This window comes from Anneissia japonica, unplaced genomic scaffold, assembly GCF_011630105.1.
Source record: "Anneissia japonica isolate Jap-2015-1 unplaced genomic scaffold, ASM1163010v1 scaffold287820_len75323_cov149, whole genome shotgun sequence".
NCBI classification, from domain to species: domain Eukaryota; kingdom Metazoa; phylum Echinodermata; class Crinoidea; order Comatulida; family Comatulidae; genus Anneissia; species Anneissia japonica.
Genome location: NW_022705564.1, coordinates 37,850 through 65,325, shown reverse-complemented (window position 1 = coordinate 65,325; position 27,476 = coordinate 37,850). Strand labels below are relative to the sequence as shown.

The 27,476-nt window shown below is 32.9% G+C and overlaps 2 protein-coding genes across 2 annotated transcripts in view; one reads left to right on the top strand and one right to left on the bottom strand.

The window, feature by feature from the left end:
• Positions 1-22,713, top strand: part of LOC117105879 — a gene marked incomplete at both ends in the record, with an annotated part of 31,810 nt that extends 9,097 nt beyond the window's left edge. The window contains 19 exons of the mRNA XM_033247188.1: positions 518-685; positions 3,943-4,094; positions 5,958-6,138; positions 7,538-7,658; positions 7,971-8,059; positions 9,355-9,497; positions 9,644-9,688; positions 10,326-10,456; positions 10,794-10,959; positions 11,286-11,619; positions 13,017-13,568; positions 14,056-14,228; positions 14,981-15,176; positions 17,212-17,377; positions 17,765-17,835; positions 18,127-18,229; positions 19,315-19,457; positions 20,992-21,015; positions 22,424-22,713. Of these exons, the coding sequence (XP_033103079.1) occupies positions 518-685; positions 3,943-4,094; positions 5,958-6,138; positions 7,538-7,658; positions 7,971-8,059; positions 9,355-9,497; positions 9,644-9,688; positions 10,326-10,456; positions 10,794-10,959; positions 11,286-11,619; positions 13,017-13,568; positions 14,056-14,228; positions 14,981-15,176; positions 17,212-17,377; positions 17,765-17,835; positions 18,127-18,229; positions 19,315-19,457; positions 20,992-21,015; positions 22,424-22,713 (3,248 nt within the window). The remainder of the gene's footprint in view (positions 1-517; positions 686-3,942; positions 4,095-5,957; positions 6,139-7,537; positions 7,659-7,970; positions 8,060-9,354; positions 9,498-9,643; positions 9,689-10,325; positions 10,457-10,793; positions 10,960-11,285; positions 11,620-13,016; positions 13,569-14,055; positions 14,229-14,980; positions 15,177-17,211; positions 17,378-17,764; positions 17,836-18,126; positions 18,230-19,314; positions 19,458-20,991; positions 21,016-22,423) is intronic.
• Positions 22,714-25,894: 3,181 nt separating this feature from the next.
• The window catches only part of LOC117105881 (sialin-like), a gene marked incomplete in the record, with an annotated part of 14,579 nt that continues 12,997 nt past the window's right edge, over positions 25,895-27,476 (bottom strand). Inside the window, 2 exon segments of the mRNA XM_033247189.1 lie at positions 25,895-26,860; positions 27,237-27,475. Of these exon segments, the coding sequence (XP_033103080.1) occupies positions 26,654-26,860; positions 27,237-27,475 (446 nt within the window).

Below are 27,476 nucleotides of genomic sequence, written 5' to 3'. Positions count from 1 at the left end.
GAAAGAGTTCGTTTTCAAAATAAAAAGATGTGTATAAGAGACAGGTTGTATATAGCCTATAAACATTTTACTAACTCACGAGCAAAATAATTTAAGAAATTGATGATAAGAAAAAGTCCATTAGTCCCGGCTGTGATAGTGATGTGCGATAGTAAATGGCATTAATATATGAGTCAGTACATAAACATCTGTCTCTTATACACATCTAGATGTGTATAACTATCCAAACCTGGAAGGTATACATAAACATCGCATAACTAACATCATGTCATCAATAGGCCTATGTTGCATGATCTATGAATAATTATCATAATATCAACTAATCTATGTACTTACTACCTCATTCTATACTCAATTACTACATGCATGTTAGAATATACTATGGTAAAATATTATCGTGATATATACTGTATGTAAAAATAATCATAAAAATAACGCACATAGCTTCATGTGACTATTTATTTACTACTGCTTCCAAATCTGAATTTAAAATTTTGATACATTTTTTTAAAATGAGCATTGTGCACTGTCTTATATATAAATGCATGTTTGTTTTTCCCGCGTTATATCGTGTTTGTAGCTGGCATGATCTATCCCTACATGCACTTTAGCACCATGTCACTTCCTGACCGTGTTGTTCATATGGGCAAAGATCTTCTTTTGGATTTTTACCAGCAAGCTTACGGTAAGGCTCATTTTTTAAAAATCTCTGACTTATTTCGCCCATTCTATCTCATTCATGTGTACTAACATGTTGAATTATTAATACATATATAACAAGGAGTTGGACGGTTAGTCATCAGAAATTTATTATTCCTTTATACCTTGCTTTTTATGTCATGCGATTTGGTTAATTTTAAAAAATGCTTGAAATATTAACGATATATTTATTTACTATATTAGGCCTATTATATCTATCATTATTATACTTTTAGTATTATTGCATTATTATAACTACCTCTATTATTATTATTATTATTATTATTATTATTATTATTATTATTATTATTATTATTATTATTTATTGCCAACTATAATCAATGCGTTAACCTATAACGTAAGTCATCTTTTTCTTCAATTCAATTCAATTTTATTAGTAAAACTCATAAAATTGTTTGAAATTTGCTTTACTTGTCACAGATAACAATAAAAATATAAAAAGGGTAAAATATACACATTCAAAATAGGAGGTTAAAATTGAACAGATACACAAGAACTATTATTATATTTATATTATTGACTATTGACTTTATTTTATTCAAATCACCCAAAAGTAGCCGACAAGCTAATTAAACTTTTCAAAAATAATATGCTCATTGGCGGTCCATAACAAATGTCAGTTTTGGACTAAGGACAGGGAGATGAGGCGATAATTGGTTTTCGGGACTATTCTGATATTACATAGATTTACATTTTCAAATTTCAAATTTCAAATTTCAAAAACATATAGAAATCGTCAATCACCAATGGATTTACATGTCACTTTTGACAGCATTTGTCAAAGAATAAGCAGGTGACATTGGTGACAAATTTGATTGGTGACACATTAGTGGGATTGGTGCAAGTTAGTGGGTTTGGTGACACGTTATTGGGAATGGTGACAAGTTAAAATAATTGGTGACTTAGTAAGCTTGGTGACAAGTTAGCAGGCTTGTGGTGAAAATTAGATCTATCTAATCTGGACTTGAGTCTTGAGTGTTGAATATTTATGTTGAAACGGTTTCTACTGATAAATTATGCTTAATAATTGCTTTTAACGAATTCGGACTTGCTAACGAAAAAACATGTACTACCCCATACAAAAGGAAAACCTCTAATACCAAGACTATAGGAGTGATTAAATGTCCGTTAATTAGAAATTTGAGTTAAAGATAATTGAAATAGGCCTATTCCAATTATGCTGTTCACTTTTGTAATTTAGTTTCAGGTTAATAATATTAGAATCAGGTTGTATATAGCCTATAAACATTTTACTAACTCACGAGCAAAATAATTTAAGAAATTGATGATAAGAAAAAGTCCATTAGTCCCGGCTGTGATAGTGATGTGCGATAGTAAATGGCATTAATATATGAGTCAGTACATAAACATATATACATTTACACCAGTCAATGACCGCTGAAGTATAAAATGCTATCCCACACTGATGAGTACCTGCCGCTGCTAATGCGTTGTGCTATTTCCGTTGTTGAAGAATTGTAGTGCAGGGAAAATAGGTGGGTTTTAGTGCATATGAATGTTACAATATATCTTCAAAATATATATTTGTACGCCGTACTTTAAAACGATTTGGTACATAGATATCTAAGTGGAACTTTATAACTTTATTTTTTACGTGTATTTACGTCGATATAGTGAAAACAGGAACCACAATCTAAGATTCACAGTGATATAGTAAAAACTATTAACAACAATTCTATAATGTGTATATTTGTGATGTTGCCAATCTACTCCTTAGATAATCTGATCATATAATTATGTTCACATTTAGTAGATGTGCCAGTCGAACAATTATCAAGCAGTTTTAGGTCGAGTACAGGATAAAATTTAATGGAAATGCTGCAGATTCGTTGACTAAGTAGAGACTTAGGTAATTTTATACGTCTGTTCGTTCCTTCAATGACGTCATCTCAAGACACTGAGATACAAAATGATGTTCGTAGTTAAATCAAAAGCTGTCTGGATATTATATGTTGTCGTAGTCTCAAAAACATCATAGAAATTTTAAAATATTCACCGAAAATTCTACCATTTGTTTTTACACGATCACCATTTGCTTTTACTAGTGTGATTTAAAGACGCCAAAGGGTAGTCGAGAGGATCGAGTCCTATTTCCTGCTCATTAAAAATAGAGGGTGTTGAAATAGACTGAAAGTTGGGATAGATTTAAACATCCATTGCATGCTGCGGTCCAGCGGTGTTCATAAACAGTGAACAACGGCGATCGCAATATGAAATGCTGTCCAATATTAATGAAATTTCGCATGCGATAGATAGGCGTACTCGATAAATTCATAATTCACGCCCTAATAACTTAGGCACTAAATTGAATAACTATCAAATGAATCCAAGCCTGCTGCTCAGAAGTGTACATTACTGATTGTTACCTTGTAATAATGTTCAAATTTGAAGCGTAGGCCTATACAATTCAAAGTGACGCAAATATGTATATTTTTTTTTTTCAAAATCAAGACTTCACGCATGCGTTGACGCATTTTTGACTGTTGATTGATTGTTGATATAAAATCAAGCTACTGTCGTTAGTATCCATTTAGTAACCAATGGCAACGAATGGACTTTACTTCGACACGCCAAACAACGGGGTAAAAATATAAACTAATAAATTATTCTCTTAAAAAGTTACTCGTAACAATTGATTATTCAGTTAGCAAAATGTTGCCTATAAGAAAAGGCTTGTTCATTTCATGAATTTTTCTTATAATTCAATAAACCCCTCCCACACAATATTCCCTTTATGTTCTTCGCTGGTCAAGAGTGATATTTCCATGAACAATACTATTGCTTATATAGGTACATAATCTATATACGCACATTGATTTGTGTAATTATGAATCCTATGTTAATATTGTGTTTTACAAAATTGACATTCAAATTATCGCTCAATACTGAAACACTTCAGTTTACCCTTGAACAGTGCTCAGTGTAATGTTAGCAAGGGTGTCTAGTTTGTAATTTTTCCCTTGCGATGAAGTAGACTCGCCTAATTGATGGATACAGCGAAAAACACGCAGAGAGCAAGAGAACATTAAATCGCTAGACAAATCCGAGCTGCTACTATCAGTCCTCTTTAACGTGTTGTAATGATAACCAATCACGTTATTCTCTATACGGCGTATCATTACAATAGTATTGTATACAATTTTCTAGATTTTAAGTTTTATTTTGAAAGCGTTATTTAAGATCATCTGCTTTCTCGGCTAGCTGATTATTATTATAGCAGTCAGGAGATTAAGATGGAAGCAAGCGAATGGACACGTCGTGCAGACGATAGCGACGTGGAAGAATACAGAAGTGGACATACTACTATTTTCCCACCACGAAAGAGTTCGTTTTCAAGTCAGAAATCTGAACAAGTGAGTTTGTTATAAAGATGTACATGTTCTGTTATTATTAAAAAAATAATTACCGTAAATGCTCGAATAAGCAATAATTTTTTTTAGCTAAGCGCCGCGGCGCTTAATCGAGAGTGTATATTACCTTGTGTGTAATAAAAACACTTTGAGAAAAAGGTTTTAAATACAATGTATGCAGTGTTAAAATGAATAAATAACACAATGAAGACACAAGCATTTCTCTATAAGCGTTTATTTACGATGACGTAGGACCTATGATAGGCCTACTGAGCTACGGGAATACGTGAGCTATGTAAAGGCCTGTTTATACTTCAACGATAACGATAAAAAAGCTAAAATGCAATTGTTCATATAGAAAATAAAAGAAATAAGAGAAGTTTTTACACTAGAACGATTCGATAAAGATTTATCAGTTATCAGTTATTGACGAATCAAATCAGATGACGTCATAATCATGGAAAAACATTAAAATCGTATTAGTAGCAACGATTTTATCTTTTTTCCATTATGATTATGACGTCATCTGATTTGATTTGTTAAAATATTTTGTTATCGTATACACGATAAATCTTTATCGAATCGTCCTAGTCTAAAAACTTCTTATTTCTTTTGTTTTCTATGTGAACAATCGCTTTTTAGCTTTTTTTTTTTTTTATCGTTATCGTTACCGTTGAAGTATAAACAGGCCTTAATATGGGAACGGGCATTTTTTATAAGCGCCGCTCTCGAATAAGCGCCGCACTGAAGCCTGCAAACATTTTTATAAGCGCCGCCGCGCTTATTCGAGCATTTACATCACTAAATTATATATTTATTTTACTTTTGTGTTTTATAAATTTCAAGAAGCACTTATTTTAATTGTGTTTTATTTTAACTGTAAGCCTATTTATTTCTTAATACGGTATTATTCTTATCGTATAAATTAAAATTAGGCTACTACCGAAGTGTCCTTTGCTCGAACGTATAGATCTAACAGTGACTCTGTTGGCTGAATAACAGTAATAATTTCGTTACCGGTTTAATTGCATTCCTGATGCTGTGAATGTTAAACAATTTTTACTAAAGGAAGGAAATATCTGACAATAAACAATTTAAACCTACAACGATATGTAGAAGCTTAGAGTCACTAGAAACCAAAAATACATTTTCTTATATTCTTTTATTCTGTTTTATAAAGATAACATTTAATCGCTGTAGTCCAGATTTTAGTCATATTAATAATAATGATTTCGTTTTTTTAACATTAGCGTAATCGTTTCCATGGAAACTGTTCACAGGCAGCAATGACTACATAGTTTGTTAAAAATTGAATCACTAATTTAGTTCGAGCATTTATTTATGTTTGTAATGATGGGTAATTGTATTACGACCTAATAACACATTTAGCAGTTGTTTTTATTTAATTATTTCCATATTATTATTCCATAATAATTTTTTGTTTTGTTTATGCCTATATCAATATAACACTATATTTTCTTCATTATATTTATTATATATAGTATTACAACAGTACTATTATTATTGTACGATATTTATTTTATTATTATTATTATATTATTATTATTATTACTATTATTATTATTACTATTATTATTATTATATTATTATTACTATTATTATTATAATATTATTATTATTATATTATTATTATTATTATTATTATTTTATTATTATTATATTGTGTTGAGCTGATAAACTTGAAAATATTTGAATTGCTTATTTTTATATTATAGATTTTATGCTTTATAATTTTATGTTCACTATCAGTAGTAATTATGACTATTACCTTGAGTAGTGTAATTATATATGCTGTATATGATGTGATCGCGCTACTAATATCGTCGTCACGTGTTTATTATACAGACGCGCGAGTATTCGTTTCCCACAAAGAAATTTTGTTTGAGTAAAGATCCGTCAGACCGGTCATCTAGAGGTAACGGCCTGGGCATGCGCATCGTCGGAGGAAAATGTATTCCTGGCACACGTCAAGTTGGAGCATACATTGCAGAAATATATCCAGGCGGTGTGGCTGAAAAAGTATCTGGTACGTGTGTAATGCTAATCAGGGGAAGATTCAATTTGTGGAAGGGTGGGGGCGGGGTAGCCAGGTGGCTCACCAAAATGTATTTATTGAAAATAGGCCTATAGTAAAATTTAAAAAAAAATAAAAAAATAAAAGTCTGAAAGCGCCATGTCAGGCCATCTAGAGTTACAATTTCGGATCTTAGCCTCGCTATGAAGTTGCTTTTAACCCTTTGTCTGTAAAGTTTCCTCCCTGGTCCTTCTCTATTTCAAATTTCTGGATCCACCGGCGTGATTAATCGGCCGATAACTCCCGCCCCTAGGATATGTTTGCTGAGGTGTGAGACCTTACAAAAGTGTAAGCTTGCGTGTTTGTGAGACATGCGCGTGGTTCTGGCAATTGATCAACACATTCTGATTGGCCATTGTTAAGTATGATAGAAACTCGTTACAGGTCCATTATTATGCACACATCGATTTGCAGTGCGCATTTCTTTACGATTGCAAAGCGCAAGCAAAATAAAGACACTCACTAATGATGTGGCTATTGGTACCTTTGATTAACCGTCTCTTGTATGAGTTCATCTGCAAGTCATTAAATGAACATTTTCAGCCGCTATGAAAATGTTTTGAGAAGTCTATTTAGGAACGCAGAACAATTCCAATCTTGATTAAAACATTAGTATTTTCATATTTCTTTAATTGGCGTCACGAGTATAGTCAAAGTGATTCAAACTTCATTTTTATCTTTACAATTCATTTTCCAACCTTTCAATTGAAACCGAACATGTTATTATGGAAAAATACATGAATTCTTATTTTCAAAGGCTATTTTTCATAATGAATAATAATCGCTAACGTGTATTTTACTAACTATAGATTACCACGTGGACATGCCAGTCTGTCATTAAAAAACCCATCAAATACACCACACAATAATAATGTAGCTATTAATAGAAAACACACCATCACATGTGGATTAAAACGCCTCAAAACACCATCAATATCAATGTACCTGTATAAGTGTCAATATATTCCGCAAAACACATCCGAAACAAATATCGCTCAGGTGATTCTAGATCACGTTTAAGTTTAAAAACATTGATTCTTACTTTCAATCAAATATAATGCAAATATGAAATAGACTATCATTTGTTATTCATTATAATTGCGGATTTTACCTGTCACAACTATAGGCCCATGGTTTTCCTCCTAAATATAGGCCTAAACGAAATAAACAAACAACATCAGCGTTCAAATGCAGTTGGCTACTGTATGTTTAATCAACTCTAATAATGGAATTTAAAAATAATGCTATTAGTAAAAGTATGAGAATGGTTTTCACTAAGCATCTTTAAACACTGTCTTTACATTACAATGAATATATGACACATAATGAACTGTGGCTTTATTTCTCTCAGAACTTCATTTAGGTGACGAGATACTAGAATGGTGTGGCATTCCATTGGAAGGCAAAACATATGAAGAGACCCAAAAAATAATCAGCAGTTCCGACGGCGAAGTCGAAATTGTAATAAGAAGGTATTGTTAAATTCAAACATGTTTATTTTTCATATTGCCAACATTAAACATTTTATTGGTTGCATAAAGAATGCATCATCACACGATTACATTATTAAACTCAATATAGTTTTCGAAAGCTTCTTTCAAAAGATGGAGCGATATTAGTCGAAATAGTATTTGGTACATGTATGTCAATCTTAATGTATAATCTAGAATCAATATACAGGCATTTAGGATTTTCTGTCTGTCTTCTTTAAAAATTCTTTTGACCTTTTAGTGAATTCGTCCAAAGCATTTTATTGATTGGGAATTGAAACCTTTATATTTCAGTGGACTGTGCATGATGACTTCACCACGAAAAACAATTTCCACAAAGCAGATATTACAGGATAATCAGCAGTTCGATTCCATAATATACGGTAAGATTATGTGCTACAGGATTACTTTTGCATACACACAATTTAGTAACATACTATAATATTGTGTTCAAAAAATTATTTTTGTGAGGGTATGGGCGGCAATGTGTCAAAGTATACCATACGGTAATTTGATCTGTGCGCCCAAACTAGCGCCACTAATCTTATAATTGCCTGATTTTTATGCAACTTTGAGGCTGCATCTGCACAGACTGCGATATCCATTTAAACTGCCTACTAGGTGTCTAGGTGTATTTAAATGCATTAATTGCGCAAATGTCTTCATGTCTCCGAGCTAAAATTTCTTGGAATAAAAATAACATACAGCAGCCTTCGATAACAAAATCTCATGTGAATCAGCCATTAAAACATACGCGTCTGTGTCCATTAGGAGAAGATTTAGAACATTACAATGTTCGGTAAATTAATGTTAAGGTTAACGGTGTCCATAAACAAACGACCATTGGAGTAGACAAAATACGTAATGATGTTCATGATCATAATGAGGATAATAATAATGATAATGACGATAATAATAATAATAATAATAATAATGATGATGATTATAACGATGACGATCATGATGATGATGATAATAATAATAATAATGATAATAATAATAATAATAATAATAATAATAATAATAATAATAATAATATAATAATAATAGCCTAAAGTTAATATGTCATCACCTTAAATAAACGGCAAATTATCTTCTAAATAAGAAAACAATTGTGAGGCAGCCAATAATTTTGTTCACGTTTACAAACAGTGATACGCGTTAAGATTAATCCTTTAATTTGATAATTTGTCTCCGCGAAATCCAGTAATATCTTAGATTTTTTTTTCATTTATTACACATTTATTAAATTAATGGGAAAGAAAAAAGATACATTACCAAGAAACCATCAATTTGGATCAAGCTTAGAAGCTGAGCTTGTCTCAGCTTGACCCGGACGAGACACAGATCATATTTACGAAATAAATAAATCAATAAACAAACAAACAAAGAATAGATATATACCTTATGCTAGATCTTTTCGATTGATTTATCATTATTTGCTTGCCTAATGTAGGCCTAATTGACGGCTTAGTATAAATCTAACAGGCATTGTAATGAACAATCTTTTATCCCTTCTTCGAGACGTGTTTTACAGTCGTAAAATGATTTACGAATCTACACTAAGTTTCATTCGTGCGTACATTTACACCATTAAGTAATCTATATCGGTATTTTGTAAATAAGCATGTGTATAAGTATGGTCGAATTCATCAACCAATTACTTCTTCTAACACAGATTCTGATGGCAAATGTACTAATGGTGTTGACCCGCGTACCTTAACTAAACGCTTGGAAGGCATCCAATCACATTCTCCATCACAATCTAGCGAATCATTTTCAACGAGTCAATCAACATCAAGCGACACTTCAACGCCAAAGGTAAATTAAGAGCTAAAAATATTATAGTAAAATAAAGATAATATTGTCACTGATAACATTTAATTTAGGATAAATGTTAGAGGCTGTTGCATTAGTTCTAATTCGAATGGTGATTATGTTTCATTAAATTATTATTCTTACCTTAGCGCAAACGAAAAGAACGAATGAAGTCGATAAAGGGGGAAATTGAGGTAACTATACATATTATTTATAAAACCAATTTTTTCTGATGTGAGGTGCTATATAGCCTCTAATGGGATATTCTGTCATTTTCTGAAAGCTTGCTATGATTATCAATCTACAGGAAAAGCGCATTTACAATTTCAATCTCAATCTATGTTGCGACAATTTTAGTGTTTTATTTAAGTGTTAAGTTGTTTATTTGGCTTTTCTTTTCTTAACAATTTTATATACCGTATGATGATGAGATGGGGTGATAGTGCTGGTGATGATGTTGATTATAATGATTATGATAATGAAAATAATGATGTAAATGATGATGAGAATGACGGTGGTAGTTGTGGTGGTTTGATTGTGATTATGATGACAGTGGTCGTAGTGATGATGTTGGTAACAGTGAAAGTGATTATAGTGATGATGATGATGATGGAAAATGTGATGATAATAACAATAAAGGTAGTTGTGTTGGTTGTTGGCTAGATGGTGACGATGATGATAGTGAAAAGATTTGAACGTAGAACCCTGAAATTAGCCCTAAAATGCAAACGTCTAAACAACTGAGCGACAATGTATGATATTGATATAAGATATATCCATGGAGGAACCTCCATGATATAACATTGTATATTGTCGTATTTATTTACTTAGCTTCAACTTGACTACGATGACAATGTTGGGGATCTGTTCATCAACGTGATGAAGGCACGTGACTTAGCACCAAAGGACCGCAATGGCCTTGCCGATCCGTTTGTGAAAATATGCCTTCTGCCGGGAAGATGGTTAGCATATACATTTATTCGAAGTATACATACATATCTCGCTCCCATTGTGCATATGAATGAGCCAAAAGTGAGGAGGACAGTCGTTCGACGATTTTGATTAGAGCAATCCTAAAATTAATCATACTGCAATTGTTCGATAGCTTGCTAGAACAATAATAGCAATTTGGGGTACATCATAGATGGTGTTATTAAAAGAATCGGGTGAACCACAGTCAAGCACCTGGTTAAACTTGCTATGTTGTATTGCGATTTATTATAATATAAAGATCACCATTACCAACAGAGAACAACGTGAATACAATTTTGTTCATGATTTACTGTTTGAATTTTGCAGTGCTGAAAATAAACGGCGAACTATGTACGTGCCACGAACACTAAACCCGAACTGGAACCAGACTTTCGTTTTCCGAGGAATCCGGCGTAAAGAACTCTGCACAAAGACTTTGGAAATTCTTGTCTGGGATTATGATAGGTTTTCAACAAATGATTTCATGGGTCAGGTGGGAATTTTTTTTCTTTATTTTAAATATTATTTTTAATATAAAATATGTTAGCAATACGAGTACCGTACGTTCGTTATACCAACTGAGGAATAAGGCCAACTTAGTATATTTCTGGATTTTTAATAAAGACACGGTTTTTATTAAGGTATATTTAAGGCCCTAGTATTATGAAGATGTGCTCAGTCTGGTGAAAATATGTGGTTCTAAACTAAATCTCATTGTTAAACTGAAGCAGAATCACGCGCAGCACTCAATCCTATTTATTATTTTACAAAATAGATAAATCAATGTGTTTAATTTTTGAAGACCTCTTTTTTTAACAGGTATTGATTGAGCTTTCTAGAATGGATACTTTAGACAATAACCCTCGATGGTACAAACTACAGCATCAAGGAGAGGTTGCCCCAGCGGAGGCTCACACACCGCAGCTAGTCTCACCAATCAAACCAGGTGGATGTTTTCTCCAGCCACCGACACAAATGATCCGGCCTAAGACCCGCAGTGAACAGAGCACTTCGGATCCAGCCTTCTGGAAAAGGGTATCAGACGGAACGTCATATCCGGTGTCGAGTCAGGCCGATGCTGACTCTGCTGGATCATCTGCATATGAATATGATACTGACAGATCTACATCTGACATTTCAGCAGTTGACAGAGGTAATCTTAACGTGCATTTTGCTTTATAAATATATACTATTATTATTTATATTGATGTTACACCCTGTCTGCGTTTTTAGTTATTTTCATTCGAATGCTAAATATCTTTACTCTGCTCATCTACGCTTTTCTACTATAGGTCACGTGGATATTATATATTGATTATATAAATTTTATTAAAAAAATTTTGAATTTTAACAAAGCATGTCTTTAACTGAGTGTCTGAAATTGTTTCAATTGTTTTTTTTTTTTTAAAGTTTTCTAAATGACCATCGGGCCATCCCATCCCCTTTAATGAGCATTCTGTTAATCATATTTAAAGATAATACTTTTAAAAATTTAGCTTTGATTTATTTAGTTTAAAATTGAAAAAAAAATATCGAACGATATATGAATTGTATGTATGTCACCTGATAGGTCAAGTCATAATGACTTTTACTTTCAGTTTTTATCTCAATTAAATCATCAATAGGGATTTATATCAATTCCTCATTTAGATATGATGTATTATCTAATCATAAAGATTGCAAAGTTAAAGGTAAATTGTAGCTATTTACATTATTTGAACGATGCGAGTGACATGACATGGGTAATAGAGTATAAATTGTTCAATTGTTTGTGACTTTTGTTTAAAATCAAGTAAGCTTATTTGATTTTGAGGTCAGACAATGTGTGTAACATACTTAGTTATATATTGAAATATAACTCTGTTGTATCAGTATGAACCGAGTCGAAACGCTACCTCACCTCAGTCAGGTCACACTGTAATTTACGATTCAAAATGTCTGGGATTAAGTAATGGTAAGCCGTGTCATAAATATGTGTTGTAAAGCCATTCTATTGTTTTCATTTATATGAAGACATTTCCAGAAATTATCTGACGGTGTACTAACATTGATATATGACTTTCGTTGAGTATGTTGAAACATTTGTCCACTGCAGTAACTATCCTTTTCATGTCACCCCTCTTCCATCTCCAGACTAGCAAAGCTGCAGGCCAGTTCATCAGGTATGAAATAATTAGAGAATTTCAATCTTGATATTTTACCCCTTTGTGTATTTCATTAATGTTGTATTACATGTGGCACTGCGTTGCACTTCACCCATCTTTAATGTGGCTTCGCATTCCTATGATTTGTTTGTCATTAGTAACAATGCTTTTTTATTGCACTCTTTACAAAATTCTATATTTCTTAATCTAATTAACATCGCTTATTAGCACATTTTATAGAAATTAAGAGTCCATGATAATTAAACAATTTTCTACTCATTTAATTGATTAAATATATAATACGATTACAGAAATATGGAAAAAACTCCAATCATGTTGGCATTAAGTTAAATTTTAAATAGCCTGCACAGATCGTTTGATACACGTTTTCGATTTGTTCTTTTAGATCACCCTCAAACCTCGGATTCAGGGGTACAACTAATATGTAAAATGTCTCCCGAAGAGAGTCAAGATATATCCACGTCACTCACAAGAATAGATGACGCAATCCGAGCTCTTAAACTCACTGATCAACCGATTCCAATTAAGAGAGATAAATCTGTGTTACGTACAAGAGCTTTATCAAAATCACCAAAGAGACGCCAGAGACGCCCGCTTTCAGCCAACTTTGATTTACGAACATCTAGATTGCAAAAAGCAAATGAAATTTGCGATCCAAAATTCAACTATGGACCAATGAGAAGGTCGCTGTCAACGTCGCCACCAGATAATGAGCGAAAATTTTTCCTGCAAGAAAGACCAACACATTTTAACCATCCAGCCTATTCTTCAAGTGAGATAAACTCGCCTTTTCTTGCTTGCCAAAGCCAATCTTCACGATCATCGTCCACACACACCCTGGACTCACCCTCCCTCAGTAGTTCCAACAATCAATTGAAAGATAAAACCCCGTCACCAGATGTTGTCAAGTCAACGAATATTCGACATAGATCTAAAGGTAAAGGTTTTTATAAAACATATAGGCCTAATAGCTTCGCGAAGTTTTGATTACCATTCTTTAAAAATTGAAATATTTCTATTCCATTTTTTATTTCACTTGCACTTCCACATAATATGAACGTAAATAACATCAAGAAAGCTAGAGAATAAGTATTACACTCATTAAAACAAGTATGTCTTTAAGATGATGGGTGAAATATATTGTACAAATAATCACAACATTGTCATAAATTACCGTATATATTTATTATAGTATACATATACAAATATAGAATACATTGAAACCATGTATATATAAGATATATACATGGTTTCAATGTATTCTATATTTGTATATGTATACATTGAAACCATGTATATATAAGATATGCACCTACCATACATCATTGATCATTAAGAAATATATATACATATATTTATATATATAGGCCTATATTAATATTAAGAAATTATTTATATGCCATTTTTCTACATTTCGCTTGTAGGATCTAATCGAAACACAAATTCACACGTTAAAGATCAACGTGATCGCAGAAACACCAATATATCACAATCCACATCGCCCAGTACACATAAACCACTTAACCTGGAATCAAGTTCCTTGTCAGAGACTGCAAAATTAAACGAAGACGGTTCAAGATTATCCAATCACATTTCGGTAAGCTATTCATGTTACTGTGAGGGCGCTCTGTTGAATTTATATCATATTTGGCCTTTTCATAATAATGATTACAAATTTTGAGATGAACTAGACCAATCAGAACAGGAGGGAGCAGCTTAGATCAGTCGGCTAATCTGGTGGTAGCCATGTGTGTGCGCTGAACCTTGGAGATCTCTAGATCCCCGGTTCAATTCTCATCGCATGCCTCACCTTGTGTTTCAGTTGAAGGGCTGAAATACAAGTTACAATAGCGAACCGTCTTTCTGATGAGACGTTTAAGCCGTTGGTCCCGTGTGCATTTTATGGCCCATGTGCACGTTAAAGAACGCAGTACACTCTTCGGAAAAGAGTAGGGATTAGTAGGTGTATTATAGTGTATACGTACATTTTTACCATTTTGTTTTGTGGGACCTTAACAACAGTACTCAAAGAGCAGGGTTAGGCAGAGGTCCATTATGAATCCTGAGATACACTAGAGTATAATTTGCACTTTGCAAAAGCCTACCAATCAATCCCATTGAGCTTTCCACAGTCAATCATACGCGTGTGTCTTAAATACAAACACACATGTTGTCCCACAAAGCACGTATTTCACCAAATGGTAACTTTCTGTACTCTTTGGTTTTACGTACGTTTACGCTATTGTTTTGTGGGATTTTAGTAAAAATATCTGAGGGATGGGCTTATCGGAAAGGTCTATTGTTCATCTTATTTATATGCTGACATTTTATTGTCTTTTTTTTTTATAGCAGAAATCTACCATAAAAGCTGATGTTGTAATACATAACGATCAGGCTCATCGTCGATCTAACTCAACATCTGAAAAGTCATACACTGAATCCAAAACAAATCAAACAAAGCACAGCAGTCGAAAACCACACCGAAAATCATCACGTGATGAGGATCCTCTCAACTATACAAGTCGAGATCCAAAGCGAAGACCATGTATGCTTTTAATGTTTGATATAGAAACAAAAGCAATAAAAGCTTTTACCAAATATATTTTATAGACTATTCAAAATGTTCTGGGCATTATGCTGGTAACACTATGTAATGATGATGAGGATGAAAGTGATGATTAAGATAATGATGATAATTATCAGTGGTGGATCCAGGAATTCGAAATAGGGGGGGGGGCAGAGGGACTTTTTGGGTGGAGAGTCTAGACCACCTCAGCCCCATCATGGTTGGGGCTGAGGTAAGAAAATGTATGATTATATAGGCTTCTATATAGCCTGAAATGGCAATCTCATACCTAAATTTAATTAAAATTTCCTTTTTTCTCCATTATTTTGAAACATTTAGGGGGCGGGGGGGGGGACCGTCTGGCTCCCCTTGAATCCGCCACTGATTATATAGCTGCCTCAAGGTTGCGGCCTTGTACGAAGTTCAAGATATATTTTCTGACATTGTTATGTACCCACATTAAATGGTCCTACACTGTGCAGTTTATTTTATAATATACAAAAATGAATGTAGCAAACGACAAGCAGTACACACGGTGATCACGAATGCGAGAACTAATGTGAAAATATCGTATTTTGTATCTTAGGAAGAAGTGATTGAACTATTACTACTACTAGCTGGGACTAAGTGGTGACAGCCCTAGGGAGTAAATATATTTGCAGTTAACCTTTAGCTTGCCCCCCCCCCATCCCCCTACCTAGGCTAGGCCTACTTCTGTGCAGAGCAAAAGAATGCAACATTTTATTTAGCTTCAGAATTTGACATCATACAATACAGTATTTCTGCTAATCAGAACATACATAAAACGTCCCTGGTATATTTTAGTAATCTGTTGTCAGAACATTATTTCATAATGGTTAAAGAAAAAAAAGTTTGCAAAAACATCTACATTGAAAAGATGCAGAGAATTAATTACATAAAATTCAAAACAAATATATTTGACTTGTAATTAGATAAACAAATATGTTTTATATGAGTCTTAAAAGTTGTTATTTTTTTACAATTACTGGTGGTTATATCCAAATTATTCCATTAAGTAGGTCCAGAATAGCTAATAAAAAATTAATTTTTTTCTAAGTCGTACAAAAGAACATGTAATTTATGAGTATGTAAGCAATCGATCGGGTTAAAGAAAGCATTTAAATAGATACTGGTAACACCTTATTTACATATTGAAACATGAATAAAGAAACTTTAATTATATTTGAAAATCACAAATTTTAAGATTTTTTAGTTTCTTAAAGAGAGGTTTGGTGTGTGCTCGGTCGTGGTAGGCTCAGCTTTACTAGTACAATTGTGTGTTGATAAATAACAAGCTTTCGTTGACTACTAGTAATAATAATTTAGACTTACGTTATAAATTGTATGAAATAAATGACAGCAGCACTTTTGAGACTAACAATATAGGATTTGAGAATAAATTCTATATTGTTAGTCTCAAAAGCGCTGCTGTCATTTATTGCATATTGTTCTATAACAGACTAACGCTGCTACACTTTTTATTCATCGTTATTAATTGTGAGTGCAAGTAAGTAGGAATCCATGTGATTGAAAGTTATAGCGGGGCTTTTCCCTCGATGACGTTCATACTGCTACTACTACTCTTACTTAAACATTGAATAAAGAATATTTACCGTTTCGGTGTCACTGCGTCAGAAATTCAGACATGACAACGTCAATCAGACAACATTTAGACAAATCATAAACTGGTGGACAACCATGCAGAGAGTACTATGACCAAAACAGTACCAGAGCCATAGTTGCTCTGAAAAGTACCAGCGCCAGTACTAACTTGCGCTAAACAATTATGATTATGAATTTATATTGTATCGTATGTTCTATTTAAGATAAGATAGACGTTATTTAAGGGAAGTAAAATAATCTTCAGTTATACCTACTATTTGGGTACAATTTCTTCATGCAGTCATTCTCCAAAATGACTGTTTCGAAAATTAGCCTAATAATAAAAAGACAATTCTTTATGACAGGCCGATATTTTTTCATTTTGTTTTAGCCTATGATGGAGGGGAAAGCAGTAAGTCGAGTTACACGCATTGCGATAGCAGAACTGAATCACCTGTGTTTAAACTTCAAGAAAATGTCCACATCAGCAACCAAGTGCTACATGGGAATATTATGGTTGACGATTCTTACAATGATAGGGGAAGATCGGCCTCATGGTATGATGATGAATAGGCATAAAGATATCAATTATTTTTACCCATTTATTCCCAGAATTTTCGGCTTAGCAGACGATGTAAACGAGTTATTACACGTAAACTTGCCCCATGAATGATTTTAGTTAAACGATTCCTTAGACTGACTTCCGTATAATGCGCTATCAAGTCCCACTACAGTACATACATTAACTAACGTTCACTGGAAAAAAAACATAGGCCTAAATGTAAAACACACAGATGCCACATATCCACAATTTGCCTATAATAATCTTAAATTTTGAGGAGCTAGTTTGACTGGAACATTAAACTGTGAAATTAATCTCAAATCAAACTGTTTATTTCTTATGGAAAAATGGAAGAAAATCTATGAAATTATTTTTTTTTCAGTCGGTTAAGTACAAACCCTGCCCCAATGCATGAGCGAGTTCGCCAGGACAGTGGGTTCTTTCCAAAATCTGGTAAGTGTTTTAAAAGCTTTGTTTTTCATTTATACATGTTGAAAATTTAAAAAAATCTGAAATTTCGATTCTGTCATTGGCATGAAACAAGTTGACAGTAACTTAATATCAAACACAGTATGAAACGCGTATTGATGCTTGTTATATTTGTACCGATATTCTATTAAAATATAGCAATGTATATTTTCTTTTAAATTGTTTTAACCACAAAAATTGTTTTAACCACAACATCTTTTAATCTTCATGTTTACCTTGAATAAATCTATAAATAAATAAATAAATGTCTTTCAGAAAGAGTAAGAAAACGCAAGAAAACTAAAGGACAAACAGGAGGACAAAGTGCCGAAAGCGAAGCAGCTGCACGTAGACTCTCTGATAGGGCCGACTCAAACAGGTATTTGATATGATTTGACATATGAATAATGAGTCTTTGTTATGTTGTAAAACATGTGGCACGAAAAAATATTATGTTTAACGCCATAGGATGTGATGGGAAAACTAAAGGGCTGTAGGACCTGATTAATTACCAGTACTGCCAACTATTGAAAAATAAATAAGACGTTATCATGTTTACCGTCTTCTATAACGTAGCAGGCTATCGTATATGGGTGGTAGCTCATATCCGCAATCTCAGTTTAATGGTGGCGTTCTCATTTTAATTCATATAGCTTCTTTTATTTTCCTTTTGAATGAATTAGTCTTTTTAAACATTTAAATCAACGTGTTGAAATACTTTCCACGGTAGCGGAACATCGTAAAATCACTGGACACAACATTAATTGGGATAAAATCAAAGTACTAACTAAAGAGACTAATTCATTCAAAAGGAAAATAAAAGAAGCTATAGAAATTAAAATGAGAACGCCACCATTAAACCGAGATTGCGGATATGAGCAACCACCCATATACAATAGCCTGCTACGTCATCACACGAACATCAATGCTGACGTGTCAGTTAACCGCCAGATTCAAACGGCTGACGAAGATGACGAGATGTCATCGAAATTCAGTGGTGTTTCTGTCTCTTATACACATCTAGATGTGTATAAGAGACAGTGCTATATAGAGTTAAAATGAAAAACGCATTGAGTTAGTGGAATATAAAAATAACATCATTTGTTCAGGTCTACTATTATGTTATATTATCAGCTGTTTGGCTTTGTAATAACAACCGTTACACTTCTGTTCTCAATACAATGAAATTATTTCCTAACGAATTATTTCTTTGCATTAAGAACATAATTTTAACCTTTGTTTTATTATGATTATTGTTTATATTACTATTTATTACTTGTGTTGCAATAGCCACATTCGTGTTGAATATTAATCTTTAAAAATTAAATTAGGCCTAGGCATATTGAATATTTCTTTCTTGATATTATACTGTACACGTATAATTGTTTACAAATCCTAGTAATCATATTATAAATGTAAGTTTTTTTTACAAGCCCCTTTCTCGATCCTTAACTCTTATTATAGCCAACTATGGAATAAGCAACCAGGGGAGGCTCCCTGTACCGAGCGTCAGTCCGCGACTGTGAACATGAAAACAGCAGTCTATACACGAATGCTTATTGGGGATAATCTTGGCCCAGGCCAGGTAGTTGACCCGGAACTTCCTCGTAAGTGTAGTGTCAGTACAGTGTGTATTATATACTCCACGTTTGTGTTTTCAAAACTGTCTCCGTATATAGGAAATGCATTTATTAATATTATATGTTTTCTAACTCACCCGATGTACATATTTTCTTTCTGCACACTTTGTATCTATCGTCGCTATGTGGGTTTAAATAATCAAAATAAATTAACAGACGGAAACCACTACGATAAAAAAAATCTCCAATTATTGTCAAACAGTTAGGCCTATAAGAATAATTATAGATTATCATCCTGTAACGACACACTATCAATTGTTTTTTGAGAATGTGATTTGTCTATGAGATGTAATATCCTCTATGGAAAGGCGCCGATGAGGAATATTTACGTTCCTTGAACCATTTTTAGAAAACATCAACAAATAAAATCAAGGTAATGGTATTAAAGCTATTGGGAAATAATTACCACTTTGTCGATAAGTTCAATTATTTCTACTTTAAACAATAACATTTATGCTACCTCGGGTAAAAATAGCTAGACAAGGCCATGAGAACAAAATTAGGCCTATTGAAAAAGATGTTTCTGAGATCCGGACAAAAATGGGACTTTCCGGCGTGTCAATCAAACTTAACAACTGACCAATTAGATCGCTAAGAAGGCGCTTGTCCCACATACGTACGCGCGTGTGTCCTATAAACTCACGTGTTTGCATATTCAGTGGTGTTTATACTGTCGTTCTTGGAACCTTAACAACAACACAACGGCTATGTTCACATACGGTAGCTAATGGTTAGCAGGATTCAGGTCACAAACATACGAGCTCACCCATGCGTCCATACAAGAAAATCCCCGATCCCGATACCAAGAAAATGATGATCGAATCACTAGCCAGGAAACTGGAAATTGGAAACGCATACGTGTGATTGGTTGATGCTAACCGATAGCGCTCGCTAACCATTATTGTATCTGGATCCTGGTAACGGTTAGCGCTAACCGATCAGGCGTTCACACACACACGGGCTCTAACGCTTAGCTCCCAATCCGGATTCTAGGGCTCCCGTGTGAACCTGACCTTAATGGGTGTGGCTTAGCGGAAAGGTCTATTGCACTGCGTAGGTTAATATTGGTTAGTAAATGCCTTTTAGTGTGAAACGGTTATTTTTGTCAAAGAATATTGCTTTAGGCCTACTGAAAATAAAATTTTATAATTTAGAGAGATTATACAAACGAAGAACACAACCTAAAAGAAAAAAAATATTTTGTTTTCAAACTGATAACTATTATATTAATTCACTTTTTAATGTTATAAACCTAATACGAGAATTCAGGAATTTAGTAAGAACTTCACTTAATTCTTACTTTGTCATATTACTGGATAAAATGTGGAAAGAAAAAAAAAATAATTGAACCCTCCCACCACCAAATGGTAAGTAGAGTTTATAGAGTGGACTACATAATGCTTATGGACACATTTTTGTTTGAATCGATTTGGTTGAAATGCTTATTCGGGTTCAACAAGGAATTTAACGGTTGCCCGTCATTCATTTTTTGATTTTAAAGGACAGTCAGATGTACTGTGGAAAGGTAACGTTTTGTATGTAACATCGTCATGCTTGTTAACGAAATAGTCTTTATAGAAAAGTAACTGTTCAGTTGCTTTGCATGAAAGACGAAACGATGTGATTATCTTGAAATTCTGACGTGCGTGTGACGTAATCATCTTTCATGTGGAGCATGCGCAGACATTGGCAAAAGTTGTAAAACTGACATGAAACACCACCGTAATCATGCATGACATAACTCGATGTAACATATCAACATTGTAACATAACCTTACGCAGTTATTATGGTCTTCATAATTCATAATCAATTAGGTAATTTTATTCCGAAGTTATCGACTTCATTATAGTTGATCAAAACGTCATCCAAATCATTTCTTCTCATTTCTAATATGTTGTTTCATCTCTGATTTCATTCTTAGTAATTCATTCAAATTCATTCTTATTGTACGGTCAAAGAATATAACAAACTTATAAATATAGTCCACTGACATCATTTAAATTAAAATATATCTCTTAGTTCTCTTAAATACAATATTCCAAAATGATTGGGTGTTTTTGCTTGATATTTCTCTAATAATACTCCTATAAGTCAATTTTGAATTCTTAAAATATTTTTGAATTATTTATTCATATAGCAAAATATAGGCCTAATGTGATAAATTTAGTAATACAGTACATATAATGAATAGACGAATATACTACACATAAGCTTTAATTGCTAACTTAAGATGCTTTCTTTAAAAAAATATTATCATATTATGAAAATATTTAGCAAGACTGCCACATCTGAACAGTTAATTATTTATTATTTGAAATGACGAAGTCGTGTAGGCCTACCAAATAATAATGAGTACCGCAAATAATGAAAAGTCATAATAGTAATAATTATGTATAGGAGTGATGTTTTGCCCTACCTGAAGTCTTATCGTACTGAATAGGCCTACTTAGTACGTTCCCAAATACTGTACTAGCGAAAAAAATCGCAAGTGATTCGGGTGGGAATCGAACTCACGGTTTCCAAAAAACTAGCTAGGCGCCATAACCACTAGACTAACGAGCTTGCGAATCACTTGTGAATTTTTTCGGTAATATTTGGGAACGTACTGAGTATTGGGTGCGATAATATGTCAGGTAGGGCAAAACATCAATCCTATGATATTTTCCTGACGCAAACTCACATCGTAATAATACTTTTTATTATAGGCCTACAGCTAACAATACTTATACTAACTACTGATTAAATTCAGATAATAATAACTATTGTTAATTATTTATTATTTATATTATTATTGCAGTATTATTGTTTTATTCGTAATTTATTTAAAGAAGACCATCATGCGAATACTATTCGAATGTTTAAAAAGTTCCTTAAGATAACCTAAAATTGAGCATAAAGTTGATATCTTATTGTGATATATTTGTTCGCTTAGCTACAAGAGACTCAACGGGTGAAATAAAACTTGGTCTAAGAAAGGATAAAAGGTCAGATGGAGAGTCATTCTATGTGGATATCATCATGTGCAGAAAAATAAGTTTTAAGTTTAAAGATACTGATCATATTCCAGGTAAGTATATTAAAATTGAAGTCTTCTATTTGATATATCTGGATTTGGATTTATTCGGTGTAAACACCAAGGATAGCCCACGAAAGTCTAGAAGACCTATTTCCAGTGGGGTTCTTCTGGTGGCGATTGGGCAGTGCACCGGGAGACAATCCCCTACTCTTTTCCGAAAAGTGTACTGTGTTCGTTTACGTGCACATGGGCCATAATGCACACGGGACCAAAGGTTTAAACGTCTTATCCGAAAGACGGTGCGCTATTTTAACTTTTATTTCAGCCCTCTAGCTGAAACACAAGGAGAGGCAGCGATGGGAATTGAACCGGGGATCTAGAGATCTCCACGGTTTAGTGCACACACAGCGGCTACCACCAGATTAGCCGATTGATTATACATAAATTCTTTCCGCTAAGATAGATCTATTTGAAAGGTTCTTTTGAAATTTTAGATTATACTTTTAATTGTACTATGCCTGCATCAGCGGTCATCAGTTGAACGGTCATTAGTCAAATTTAGTGAGTCGCTTTATCAATGTAATTGAACACAATACAAAAACCTACCTTTTGACGAAAAAGTGATCAGAACAATACACAGAGACAGGACTTGGCAGCACAGAGAGTTCTGTATGACTTGAATTAGTTGTAGGACAATCGAAATGTACTTTTATAAGCACTGTTCTTTGGTTAACTAACTGTTTATTATCATGTAAATTTAAGTACGAATGTATATGCAAAATAACCTAGATTTAGTTGAGTTTACATTTCAGGGGCAACATGTCGGCATGAAATTGTGTGCATGGTGATGTGACACGAACATTTTTAGTTGGTTTGCAGGAAAATAGACATTAATTCATCAAGATATTAAAACAAAGTAATAAAAAGAGAAAAAATGTTCAACAAGATAAAATCTTCAGAAAATCAAACGACGATTGTCATACAATAAGGAGCTCGATGTTTGGATTTTTTTTTGTTTACTTATAGCTAACAGAATTAGAAGAGCAGGTTTTGGTGGCGACTCATTTTGTAACATTCAACAATATGTCTATAACCCAGAGTGTATGGTGAACTATCTCTTTTTTGCTATGCTCCAAGTATTGGGTTATAATTTCGTATAAACACAATATATAAAAAAGAGGGTGATGTGATGAACCAATGGTCTGCATTTAGTACTTAAGAAATTAATAATGATTCGGTGCTTGATTTTAATTGATTGGTAAATTACTTACGCAATACATTTCTTACTACTGTATATGTTGGGTAATCCACACTATATTTATAGGTCTATGATGAGGTAAATGTAGTCATTAGCATCTATATAATCCTAGAAGATAGAATTACCTAATAATGCAAATTATTATTTATAACACCTACTTAAATAGGCACACAATTTTGAAAATATATATAAAAATGAATTGACAATAAATGGATGTGATGAAATGCTGTAAATATACTAGGACCGAAATAGAGCATTAGCTGTAGGACTTTGTAAACATTTAAAATTTCAAATTGACGTCCGACGTTAAAATTGCATTTCCTTTGGTGCTATAATCAATTATCCCGAATATTACAAAGTTAATGCAACGTCTATGTATTTAAATGGGTCGATTACATAATACCTATGCACAACTGTATTGACTAATGTATAAACGCAATGTAACAAAGAATATAAGAAGCATGCACCTATTCCTACACAATCACATTTTACGTATTCAAAAAAAAAAATAAAAAAAAAAATCCAATGGCCACGTTACTCAAGAAAAATAGCAAACTAATGAATACAGTTATACTTATTTGTCAGTATATTCCAGTAAACAGATCGATAATTGTACTATGTGCATCTGGACATAGAATAAGAAAGCATGAGCTAACATCAAGATACTTAAATATAAATTTTAATTTTAATTGGAATTATTTAAAAAAATACCCCCACTAAGGGGAGGATGAATTTAAAAGTACATAGAAATGTATATAAAGTGCACGATTAAAATTGAACTAAATACAGTACACGCATCCAGAATTAAGAAGCATGATAAATTAATAGTTTTTTGTTAAATTAATAACTGTATTAATAATATTATTATAAAAGCAATTCTTTACACTGTCACAAATTCAATGATTTACACAATTCAGGCTATTTCTATCAGCCGCCAAACGTTTTCTGTATGAATTATTTAATATAAAAGATAGAAAGGAAACGTTATTCTTAATCATGTCAATGAGAATCCTTCATTTCATTTTTGCTTCGAAGTTAAGATAATGATAATAAAACAATCTAGATTTTGAAACGTTAACAGTTGTGACTGATCGTCAGATAAAATAATATCTTTAATTTTTGCTCGATTTAAAGCATGAAGCAGGGGTGTCGATCAAAAATACTTCAAGATGCCTTGCTGCCTTTAATAATTTACTTTGTATTTTTTCTAAAGATGCAAGCGTCATGTGAAAATATACATTGAGTACCATATACTAGAATTGGAACTAAAACACTGTTCCAGACATGCTCCACCCCTGTTTACACATACCTGCACTTTGTAGTGAAAAGGGAATTTTTGATAGTTACGGATGCGGATCGTCAATGTGAAATTTACTGTTTAAATTACTATTAAGTGTTACCCCACGAAAAGTTGACTTGGTGATATTTAAAATACAATTATTTAATTAACAAACAACGGGTTAAAGTCACAAAAAAATGTAGCCTAAGTTTAATAATTTAAACCAAAGTAGAAATTCCAGATTTTGCTGTTTATTAACGAAAGATGTTTATTGTCTATGCATTTTATATGGTCAAGTTCACCACCGCTAGTCTTAAATTGGTCAATGGACGGTTACAATGGACAAAACTCCAACGGCAACATTTACTGAAATCAGTATTGTTTTAATTCCTCATTCATGAAAGTAAGTTTTGTTGCAGGATTTGATGTTATATTTATATTGGAAAATAAAATCATGTAAAATAAAGCTAAGTTGAGCTAAAATGATGTACACGGTACGTTGTTTTATAGTAGTATTTAATTTAATTTTAACAACATTTTGTAAATGCATTGTATATTCAATTTATATAAAATTGTATTATGGTCTAACGAATAACCGACGGATAGCTTGAAATTACTTTTGACACTACAGTATATAAAATATATATATTTGCATTTGTTTAGTATGTGGCCAAAGAGTATATGGAACCTTATTATTTTGTTGTGCAATATTGTTAGTGTAGTAATTATGTATTGTAGATGTTAATAAAAGAGGGCTAGCTATGCTCGAGTATTATCATGTTCTAAAAATACAAAGACTGAAGTAAATGTAATAAAATGTAATCAATTCAATTAAAAGACTTTCATTTTGTTTCATTTATTTGTCAACTTTAATGATTTTCTAAACTACCACACGAGTTCCACCTTAAGATGCTAATCAGTAAACCAGAAATTAAACGGAGAATGGGACTGAAATTTTTAATATTGAATATATGACCGAAATTTTATGCTGGTAAAATAAATAAATATGCTGTTTAAAACCAAACTTACCAGCAATATCGAAAGGGCTTTCTTAGTGGGAAGGCCCGGCTTAGTGGGAAGGCCCGGCTTAGTGGGAAGGCCCGGCCATAGACAATATTTCGTAAGGCTGTCAGTACCTAATGTATAATCAGTCAATGTTTGTGAAGCACAAATATGTAATGATACAGGATTATGTTTACAGCACAATATTGAATATTGCCACGTCTTTATAATTTTTGAAATACTTTAAGTCATTATTTTAATTGTAAACAAAAGACAAATTACCTTCTAAATAAGACTCTGTTTACAACAGTTAAGATAAAGACAGGTAAGACACCAGTGAGAGCAAGGGACCGCCACCTTGGGGAGTGCTTGATTTACATTTTGATAAGGTACACAAGTTCACTTTATATATTTATTTTATTATTTAGTGAAAATATGCCTTTGTATCAGCGGCACTCACTGAAGTGGTGCGTTTCACTTCCTACTGCATACTGCACCACTACTGAACGCAAATGTTTGTTTGTAATTTATGGAACTCCAATACATCACAATACAATAATAAATAATAATAATAAAATCTTAACAAACAAGTTTTAGTGTAATTGCATTATCTCTTATTAATTAAACTTGCTTTCTCTTCGTCATTACTTATTTTCAGATTTGACCTTTCCTGTTTTTGACCATTATGCATAACCGCTCCTGTACATGACCACTCCTGTTCTTCAACTTGCGCAAAGAATAGATAAATAATCATCCCAAAAATCTGGATGCCAGCAGTTATTTTAAACATTATGGACCATTGTCTCAACACATTCTGAAAGTTAAAATAGAATTAAATAATTTAATTGATATATCTAAAAGTATGCTTAGGATTCAATAATAGCGTATGAAATTTAAAAAAATATTGTAAGACTTCTGGTAACATGGCAAAATAAACACACCCACCTTTTGAAAGAATTCTGCATTAATATTATCATGAAACATTCTTGTAGTAACAGTTGGTGGCTAACATTGGTCCACTGGACCGTCCATATGATAGGCCATTTTTGGCGTGAAACTGACGATAATTACATGATGTCAGATAAGATTTAGAATAAAAGAGCAGCTCTAACCTATTGGTATCATTAACAATAGGCCTAATAAATAAGGTAAAAACATTTTCAGGATAATCAATACATAAATAATCTTACATTATCTTGCGTTAATAATCCAACAATGAAAGGTCCAATAAAACCAGCAGAACTGGATATCGTCATTACGACACCTGTTATTATCCCAGAGTACATTGGAGAAAGGTCTATCGGGTTGGAAAGCACGGAATTCCCTACTCCATAAATTCCAAAAGTAGTTATAATAAGAAACTGCATGAAGTATTCATTACTGCTAGCATATCCAAGAGCAAGAAGACAGACAGCTGGTATTCCAAGTGC